Source organism: Phoca vitulina, unplaced genomic scaffold (genome assembly GCF_004348235.1).
Source record: "Phoca vitulina isolate PV1807 unplaced genomic scaffold, GSC_HSeal_1.0 scaffold627, whole genome shotgun sequence".
NCBI classification, from domain to species: domain Eukaryota; kingdom Metazoa; phylum Chordata; class Mammalia; order Carnivora; family Phocidae; genus Phoca; species Phoca vitulina.
Window position 1 is genome coordinate 1 of NW_022590314.1, and position 10392 is coordinate 10392.

Consider the following 10392-nt stretch of genomic DNA (forward strand, 5'->3'; position numbering starts at 1 on the left):
CATGGTCTTTGGGGCCGGCCATCCTTCTACTGGGCACGCCGCGTGCACCGTGTGGGTCCTTTGTGAGTTAACCCTGAGTTCAGGGGCAGGGCAGATCTGCTTCCTTAGGCTGCCCATCTCAGTGTGATCGACACATGAGGGGATAATTTAAGTAGGACATGAGTTTTGTTTGGTTGGGTGAGGTTTCCACTGTGGAACTACCAGGCAGACACAGAGCACTGCACCCTTTTGGGTAGGATGTACACGCACAAGCCCACAGACACCCACCAGCCCCATCGAGGTACGCTGTTATGCACCACCACCCCCCACCCGCCTCTGTGACTCTCCCCCACTTCCTATCACATCCTCCCATCTCTTCAGGGCAGCTCTCAAGTGCAGCCCTTAAACACCATCCTCAGGGTCCTTGCAAGGTTAGGTGCCTTTCCCCATCAGGCAAACACTGAGGGCCAGGCCTGGGGATTCAGGGGCGGGATCCAGCGGTAGGAGGCCTCTACTCAATTGGTCATTACCTTCACCAATGCTACCGTCCCAGAAACGGAGACACACCAGCGTGTCCACTCATAGTGCCGGGAGCACAGAGCACCTCCCCCAGCCAGGCCCCTGCCAGCTGCCGAGAGCAGAAAGGTGAGCCTGTGCAGGGGGTAGTGAGGAGGGAGTCCCAGCTCACGGGGGTGACCACACTGCAGTCGGCCGCAGCACCCTGGAACCTCTTAGAACTGCAGGCTCCTGGGTGGCCTTGCAGTGGGACCCTAATGTGGGACCAACAGTGGGTCACCAGGGTGTGGCCTCACCATGTGACCCCAACATGTGACCCACAGTGTGACCTTAGGTATGACTCCCTAGTGAGACCCTGCAGTGGGCCCCAGGTGTGACCCTGAGGGGCTGCAGCTTGAGGAAGACCGTGGAACAGAGGAACCAGAACACGGGCTCTTCCTTCCTAGGAGTCCTATGATGTGGTGACCCTTCCAGGGTCCCCTTTGCATGCATGTGCCACACATGCACACTCATACGTGTGCACAGAGGCAAGGTGCACGCTCACACACATGCACACTCACACGCGTGCACAGAGGCAAGGTGCACACTCCCATGCGTGCACACTCACACGCACAGAGGCAAGGTGCACACGTGCACACTCACACATGTGCACACTCACATGCACATTCACTCCTGTGCACAGAGGCAAGGTGCACGCACATGTGCACGCTCTCACACGTGTGCAGACACACACATGCTCATGCACACACATGCACACTCACGCAGGCAGGCAAGGTACACACTCACACAATGCACACTCACACACACAGGCAAGGCGGACACGTGCACACTCACACATACATGCAAACACGCATGCACATGTACTCTCACTCTCCCCCCTCCCCAGATGTCCCCACACACAGATCCACATGCGTGTTCTCTTGGATGGAGACCCTTCCCCAGGGTGGGGCAGTGGGTGAGGGCAAGCAGAAGGTGGCAGCTATCTTGGGGTGTTGAATAGGGCTCCTTGAACTGGCCAGAGTTGACCTGATGCATTGTTTTTTTAAGATTTTATTTATTTATTTGAGAAAGAGAGAGCATGAGCGGGGTGGGGGCAGAGGGAGACGCAGACTTCCTGTTGAGCAGGGAGCCTGACGTGGGACTCCATCCCTGGACCCCGGGATCATGACCTGAGCCGAAAGCAGACGCTTAACAGACTGAGCCCCCCAGGCGCCCCAGACCTGATGCATGTTTTGAATAGACGCCCCCCAGAACTGGTCTCCAGAACCCAGAGGGCAGAGGCCAGCCAGGTGGAGGGTCAGTGGGGGAGGGGGCACACTAGGGAATCTGGGGAGTCCCGGAAGGACTTGAAGGGTCTCATAGGGCCCTGGGGCCTGTCCACTGAAAGCCCCAGTCACCCCTACAGGAGCCAGGCCCAAACTGCAATGGAGTTTGGAGGCCTTCATCCCCTATCTCATGGACAGCCCCTGGGCTGCCGCAGAGGCCCCACGGGGCGGACACCAGTGGGTGGTGCACCAAGACTGAGTGCTGGCCCCGGACAGCGGCTGGGGTACCTAGTGACCAGCAGCCTGGCGAGGTGCTCCCAGGACTGCAGTGTTAGAGCCCCAGCCCCTCCGTGGGGTTCTCAGGCCCCAGCCTGCCTGAGGTCACCCCACTGAGAACCAGCCCAGGACAGACATCTTCAGGAGATACAGCTCCCAGGGGGTGCATTTGGGTGCTCTGCAGGGCTAGCTGAGGGGCTGGCCCGGGAGGACAACGGAAGTCAGGCAGGCGGTGGCCTCTCCCCCTTCACGTGGAGGCCACTGCTCCTGGGTGCAGCAGGTATGCCTGGGGGTGGGAACGCCGGCAGCCTGGGGACAGGGCCCCTCAGACATCTGATCCCTGACCGCTGGTGTGGGTCAGGACAGGGGTCAGGGCAGCCAGGGTGGCTTGGGGCAGCCCCGTGTCCAGGCTGCTGGGGGGGAGGCTGGGTTCCCTGCCCTCTGGAGCCACGGGTCTGGGTCATGCAGCCCTGGGGGTAGGTGTTGGCTGGGGGTGGGGGGCAGAGTGCAGCCAGCCCCAGACCCTGCTCTGCTGAGGGCGCTGGGGGTACCACTCCTCTAGGCCTAGCATCCCCCCAAGCCTGACACTCCGGCCCCAGCAGGGGGATCTGCACAAGAACTGGGGCGCTGACTGGATACCGCATGGGGAGCTGGAGGAGGACTCCAGGCTGGAGGCCCAGGGCCCCACAGGCCCAGCCTCCTTGGCCTTCTGAGCTGGCACAATCTGAAAGCCACTTGGATGTCCCACAGCCAGAGTAAAAGATCAACGGTCCTATAAAGTGGTTCATTTAGACGTTTTCTTTTTATTGTGTGCACAACTGTGTTATTTCATGACCTTAAAAATCACGGCCTTTTGAAGTGACAGGACTTTGTCATCTCTCTTTCATCCGTCTGCTGTCTCTGGGCCACACGGCACAGCACTGTAGGGTGGGAATACTGCCTGAGGAGTGGGGGGCTGTGTGCACATGTGGGGGCCCCTGCACACAGCTGGGCTTTGGCCTGCAGGCCCCCAGCACCATCCCCAGACAGAGCAGCCACTGATATGGCCTGGAGTGGGCCCTCGGTGTCCGTGAGGACCGTGTGTGCCCTCTGGGAGCTTGGCCCTGGCCCACAGTGGGTATGGATGGGCCTGTTGGGTCCTCATCCCATGCCACAACTGTGGGGGCTGGAGGGTCCCCACTGCTCCTGGGAGGCTCTTGCTCAGCCTGGGGCCCAGACCACGCCCCCTGCTTTGGACATCTCAGAGACCAGGTGCTGGGACCCCTTGGGGTGGATCCTGGTGCCAAGCACTGCCCCCAAGAAAGTTCCGGCACCCAAAGCCACCCAGCGAGCCCTGGGGTTCACGGGACCATTCCCTATTTGGCAGGTCTTCCTGTGACCCGGGGTCCTACCTTGTGCCTTTGCTCACATTCCCCCTTTGTCCAGAGCCCCTCCCTTTTCTGCCCCTCACACACCTGCTCTGGCCAGTCTCCTGTTGAGGGTGACCCTCCTGGTGCAGTCCTGGCCCCAGGAGAGAGGGGAGCAGTCCAGCCTCTGTGTTCCATTAACACGTGTTAAGTGTCCAGGCTGCTGGGTGGGGAGCTTTGGTTCAGCAACAGACCACAGGAACTGCTGTGCTTCCACAAGAGAAGTTGAAATAGAGAAGTTGGTTGCTCGCGGGTCCTGGAGGAGGTGTGCGCATGCCTGGAGAGGCCACGTCAAGGTAGTGTGCTCAAGGCGGAGTGCAGACAAGGCAGGATCAGAAGCTCCCGCTGATACTGGGGTCTCTGGGTGGGGTGCTCCGGGGCTCCTGAGCTAGGACCAGACTGGTCAGTTCAAACCACAAGAGCAGGCTTTTGGTAAGACCCATGGTGTGGGGTGGGGGGTCTTATCTAAGGGGCACGTAAGGAGAAGGTCCTGGGAGGTGGGCACAGGGTAAGGGCTGCTCGGGGGTCAGATGAGGGGCTTGCTGCTCTGTGGCTGTGGTCTGGGCCCGAGCTTGCAAGTCAGCAAACCAGAGTAGCTGAGCCAAATACTCACCAGTGTGGCACCTGGCCATGAGCCCAAGGGCACCCCAGGTGTTCTGGGGACATGTGCCCAGCACTAACTTCAAATCTGTCGGGAGATCACCTGCCAACTGCTCATTTACACACACATGAGCTGAGGCTCAAGGTAGCGCCCCGGGGGCCACCCCTCGTTTCCAAAGTCCTGCCCTAGCTGGAGCCGAGGGGGTCTCTGTGGAGCCTGACTGACCCTCACGTGGGCATGGGTGTGGGGTTTGAGGGTTTCACCCCCACCCCCCGGGCAGGGCTCAGAGCGGAGGGGGCCGTGCAGCTCGGCCTCGTGGTGCCCCCTGTTCCGCCCCCACAGACAGAACCAGCTCAAGCATTTCATGTTCTTGTCTGCGGATAGCTCCTGCTCCCACGGGGAAGAGCGTCTGCAGAAGCGCAGAAACACCAGGGTGCGGAGTGACGTCTGAGCCCAGGAAGCCAGCCTCCAGGTGAGCAGACCAGGGTGCAGAACAGGGCTCCAGCAGGCGACAGCCCCCCAGGCACAGACACACCCTCCGCCCAGAAAGGGAGGCTGGGGACAGGCTGAGGCTGAGGCCAGGAGGGAGCGGAGACCCGGGTCCGACGGGGCGTCCACGCGGAGGACACACGCAGCCTTCTCGTTCCGCCACGATGGCTGCGGCTGGCCCCTCACAGGCTCTCAGAGTCGACAGCTGTGTGCTGGCGCCCTGACGGCGGAGGGTGAACGGCCCAGGGTCCTTCCGCTCGGCCTGGTGCCCCCGCGCACCCCAGCATCCCCACGCTCCGTGTCCCAGGATGAGGGGCAGGTGCCTGGAAGAGCTGCTCAGGGAGGGGGCCACGGGGAGCCAGCATGGTCTGCCCTGGTCCCCTGGACACGAACTGGCCACCCAGACAGCGGCAGTGACCGTCTCCTCCTGAAGAGCAGGCCAGATCCTAAGGGGACCTGCTGCTTTCCCCAGCCTCCCCTTACATAGTCTCAACAAAAAGCCCCTCCCCAAACGGTCAGGCCACCTGGGCTGATGAGGTCACCTCTGCCTTCAGAGCAGGCTGTGGGGCCCTCGGCGAGGGTGAAGGTCCTGACCAGACGTGAGGGTCCCGTGTGCACCACCCGGGCCTCAGAGAGGCCATGTCTGCAGGGCCAGCCACGGCCCTGGGGGCCCCTCCTGTCATCACACGGGGTTAACCCCAAGACCCTCGTGTTTCTTCAGCTGCAGAGAGACGAACTGGCAGAAGCACAGGCCCAGCTCCAGGTGGCCTGGAGCCCCCTGGGTGTCCTCGCAGGCGGGGAAGTGTGCGTGGGCCACGCAGCAGGTGTAGCTGGACGAGAAGCGCAGGAGGGCCTCCCGGAACAGGGTCTCGCCCTGCGGGGCCTGCAGGAAGACCCGCCTGCAGTCCCCCAGCAGCACGTACACGAAGTGCAGCTTGTTCATGGTGTCACAGCCCATCAGCAGGGAGTGGGGCGCCAGCAGGACGTTGGCCTCGCCCACTCTGAGCTCCAGCTCCCGCATCTTCTTCTGAGAAAATCTCCTGAACCAGCACAGGCTGTTCACCCCCAAGACGATGAGGAGCGGGCAGAAAAAGACGGTGGCGGAGATTAGGAGGAAGCGCTTTGCCGGCGGGTTTTGCTGGTGCCCCAGAACCAGGGTGAGGGTGAGCGTTGCCAAGGAGAGGACAATCAGGAAGAGGCCCAGGGGGACCCTGCAGCCCAGGTACCGGAGGCAGGACCTGGGGGACCGCACCCCGTTCAGGATGCTCACGGCATGCTTGTACACCGTGGGGTCCTCCAACACCTCCTTCAAGGGATCGGGGACGGCCAGGGTGCTGAAGGACCCCACCTTCCACGAGGGCAGGCTGTCCCTGTTGATGCAGTTCAGGGTCAGGAGGGTCTTCCCGCTGTAGAGGGAGGAGGCCACGTGCCGGGCGGGCAGGGCGCGCCCCAGACTGTGGTTGGGCTGGCACAGGACATGCTGCACCTTGAGGTAGAAGCGGCTGTCTGTGGCCTCCAGGTAGGTCAGGTGGCTGAGGTGCAGTGGGATCCGGCAGGGCCGCAGCAGGACCGGGATGACCAGCTTCCTCTCCAGGCAGTAGCCGAACAGGGACAGGTCGGCCTCCAGGAGGCACCAGCGACTCTGCACAAAGTCCTGGCTCAGCACCAGCAGCACCTTCTGGCTCTGCTGGATGCACTCGGCCATGTTCTCCAGGACGTTCCTGCCCGGGGTGAAGTCCCGCTCGTGCAGGCAGATTCTCAGCCCCGGGAGGTCCGCTTCCAGGCGGCTGATGAGCCCGCGCGTCCACATGGCGTCCATGCTGCTGTAACTCACAAACAGGTGGAACTTCTCGCCGGGCTTCAGTGGGGAGATGGCCAGGGCCACACCTTCCTCCGCAGGGCCAGGATCCATGGGCGCCGCCTGGGAATCCAGCCCTGGAAGCTGCCTCTGGTCTCCAGAGAAGAAAACTGCCCTCGGGCTGCAAGAGATGGAGACAGACTGACTGGGCGGACTATGGGACCACCAGCCCCCAGAACCACTGGCCCAAACCTGCCAGGAGGTGGTCAGTGACCAGACGTGAGGGTCCTGTGTGCACCAGCTTTCCCACTCACCGCTCCCTCTTCCAACTCAGGACCACTGGAGAAAGCCAGCATGTTCCCCGTTCCAACCTCAAGGACCCCCCTCTTCTAGCTGTCTGCTCCCAGCCTCCGTCGGGGCACCTGAGCCCCCTTCCTACTACGACGTCTCCCACTCCCCTGCCTGTCCCTGGGTCTCTGCCACACACACGTGTCATGGGACCCCCAATTCAGTGCGCTCTGAGGAATCAGCCTGGCTGTTCTCATCTGGGGTGGGGGGGCTTCCTTGATGTCCACAAGACATTGGCTTTGAAAGGCTTGGTGCACACGGTGGCCACACCTTCCCGTCCTTTCTTTCTCTTCAGTTGTGGTTCATGTGGTTCCTGGGAAGGAGGGGTTGCTATACACTGGATGTTTGTGTCCCCCAAATTCGCATGTTGAAGCCCTAACCCCCAGGTGATGGTATTGGGAGGTGATTGGGGCATGAGGGTGGAGCCCCACGGATGGGGTGAGTGCCCTATAAAGAGGGCCCGGAGGGCGGCCTCAGCCGTCCACCGGTGAGGATGCAGCGAGCAGGCAAGCCAGGAGGTGGCCGCACCAGAAGCCGACCGTGCTGACGCCCTGACTCCAGAACGCCAGTCTCCAGACTGAGAAATGACTGTTGCTTAAGGCCCCAGACTACGGTGCTGTGTCCGGAGCCCGAGGGGACGAAGATGGGTCCTCGATAATACTTGCTCCAGGGAGGCAGTCACAGGTCCCAGAAAGCACTGGGACTGTCTCTGTGCCGCTCAAGACCCTCACATCGAGATCCTGCTGCTCAGACTCAGTGAACAGAGCACTGAGCTGCAGCTCCGGCCACCAGAGGTCTGTCTGCCCGAGCACCGTCTCCCCAGCACTCACGGTGGAGATTTTCTTGATTTTCTCGTGTGCCCACAGCTAGCTGAGGTGACCCTGCCCAGACACCCTGCCCCCTGGAGCCCTGGTGTGACGGCCAGCCTCACGGGCATACCGTGGGCCACGATGCCACTCTGCCAGGCAGTCCCCGGCTGAGACCCCTCCCCTCTTGGGTGAGCAGGAGCAGGAGAGTCAAGAGGAGGACAAGCGAGCAGCTCTGGGAGATGAAGGAGGAAGGAGCCCATCTGCCCACTCCCTGCTTCCCCAGGGACCCCTACCCCACCTGCTCTACCTCCTGACTGGGAGGAAGGCACCCACATGGGGGTGACAAGGAGGGGACTCATCCCCCAGACCACCCCCTTCCAGGTGGCACGAACACCAGGGGAGCAAGGCTCTGGGGGACACCCTGGAAAGCCTGCTCTCACAGGGTTCCCGCTCCGGGAGGGCTGGCCACCCCCTTTCTCTCACCGCGTGGGTAAGGACGTGTCCAGGGGGCACCTGCACTTGCTCCACCACGGTTAAGCGCTGGGGCTCAGACACTGTCCTGGGCCCCGACGGCCTGAAGAGTGCAGGCTCTCGGCCAGCAATCCCCGCTCGCTCCTCACTGCTGCTCCTCACGCGGGTCCTCAGGGGAGGCCTGGGAGGCAGCTGGGACCCTCCCCCGCGCTGTCCCCAGACAGAGGAAGTCTGCGCCCAACACTTTCTAGAGGCCTCTCTGCTAAAGCACAAATAGTGGGAAACCGAAAGAAGGAAGCGAGTTGAGGGAGGCCCCTCCTGCAGAATGGGGATGGCGGGACAGGGAGAAGAGGCACAGCACTGCCCCCTCTGAGAAAAGATTCTGGCTGGAGCCCTCGGGTCTGGAGATCTGGGGCTCTGGAAATCTGTGTGATGGGGACTTTGCTGGAGCCACTGGGCTTGCTGGCTGCTGGACCAGGCCCTCCCGCTGGAAGAAGTGACGGGGATGACTGGGTGTGACTCGGTGGCTCCTGGTCAGGTTCGCTGAGCAGGTCTGGCCAGGCGCAGGGGTGGGAGTGCATCCTCTGTGTCCTTGGGGCTGGCTGCACCCTCCAAGAGAAGATCCCAGCTGCTGGGTGGCCTCCCCAAACACCCACGTGGGGCTCGGGTCACCTCCCCCGCTCCTGCCCTCTCAGGCCAAGGGGACACAACAGCCTGGGAGCTGCACCCCTCCTGGCGGTTTCCTGAAACCCACCCAATACCCCATCACTGGCCCTTTCCCCAGTTCTACTCATAACCCAAGGGAGGGGCCGTCTGTGTCCCTCGGGGCCCTGTCCCCTCCTCCAAGACCTCCTCCCACCTGAGCCGAAGGTGTGTCTCCAATCTGAGCCATCACCCTACAAGCGATCACTTAAGGAAATCGCTATTCAAACTCATACCTGAGGAAGACACTCAAACTCACAAGATACTGTGTTGTTCCTGGGAAACCAGCAAAACCCAGAACTGATGAAGCAGCTTGACGCTGGTGAAGCTGGGGAAGCTGGCACACACTATATGGACCACGGTGGCCCCCGACTTGTCACCACTGGTTTGGAACACAACCCAGTGATGTCCTCCAAGAGGCATGGAGAGAGGGGTCTGCTCTTTGAGGACAGAATCCCATAGAAAAAAAGCCATATGCCTAGCTGATGGACTCGTGCCTGAAATAATGGGACTTCGAGGGACGCACACTTCCAGCATTGTCACTTTTTGGAGGATAAAGATTTTCTTTCTTTCTTTTTTTAAGACTTTATTTATTTGAGAGAGAGAGAGAGAACAAGTACACAAGCGGGGAGAGGGGCAGAGGGAGAGGGAGAAGCAGACTCCTGGGTGGGCTGAGGGTGGAGCCGGCCTGCAGGGCTGGGGGCTCAAGGGGCTCAGGGCTCGTGTGTTCAGGGGCTCAGGGCTCAGGGGCTCCAGGGCTGGAGGGGGTGGCTCAGGGGCTGGGGGCTCTTTCCCAGGACCCTGAGACCATGACCTGAGACAAATCAGACAATTAACCAACTGAGCCACCCTGGCGCCTGGTATGAAGAAGATTTTCACAACAACTAGTTCTTCGAGGGGTTCACCCCTCCCTGCACATCCTGCCCTCCTTCCCCCAATCAGATGGACACCCACCCCTCACCAACACCCACTCTTCCGAAGCAAGGGTGGCCTGGAGTGCCACCCAATGAGGAGAGGGGCAGAAGCCTCTGGCCTCCCGGCTTCAGTTCCCTCTTCTGTTCAGCAGAAGCTAATGGGGCTCAGGGGTGGTTTCCACTTGCAGGAAGGAAGGAAGGAAGGGAGGGACGGAGGGAGGGAGGGAGGGAGCAAGAAGCGGCTCCAAGGGAAAGCCCGGTCAGCGCTGTCCCTGGGAGGCAGGAGACACCACTGCTCTTTGCTCCTGTGACCTGGGCCGAGAGAGGGGTGGCGGGGGCATAACTCCCAGGCCCCCTGACAGCTCGGGGCAGCCTGGGCAGGAGGTCTGCTGGCCAGAGCCCTCCCTGGCTGCACACCCACCCGCACTCCTGGGTCCTGTAGCACTTGGGGACACCCCCTCCTCCCCCCACTTTCTGCAGCCACACTTACCCAGGTCTGGGAGGGTGGGGTGGTCCCAGACCCAGACTTCATTTCCCTACTGGAGGATTTTTACATCCCCCCACCCCGCCTCACACACACACTCACACCCAGGCCTCCAGGGGGCCCTGCTGAGCCCAGGCCCGGCTCAGACCTGGGGCTCCAAACCCAAGCCTATGGGTGGGGGGAGCACGGGAGTGGGAGGTGGGGGGTTCAAACGCGGACCCTCCCGTACCACCCCCCTACACACACCGTCCTTGTTAACTCTGCTTCCCTAGCAGACAGCTGTCGGCTCTTCACCAAAGCCTGTTTGCTCCTTAGCGGTTAAGTGCCATGGGCC

The 10392-nt window shown here is 61.6% G+C and overlaps 1 protein-coding gene across 1 annotated transcript; it reads right to left on the reverse strand.

Moving 5' to 3' along the window:
• Positions 1-5131: 5131 nt before the first annotated feature.
• LOC116629333 lies at positions 5132-8182 on the reverse strand. Its single transcript, XM_032399634.1, has 2 exons — positions 7971-8182; positions 5132-6511 (listed from the first exon to the last, which is right to left on the reverse strand). The coding sequence occupies exon 2, from the start codon at positions 6442-6444 to the stop codon at positions 5215-5217; it is 1230 nt and encodes a 409-aa protein (XP_032255525.1). The 5' UTR covers positions 6445-6511; positions 7971-8182; the 3' UTR covers positions 5132-5214.
• Positions 8183-10392: the final 2210 nt, after the last annotated feature.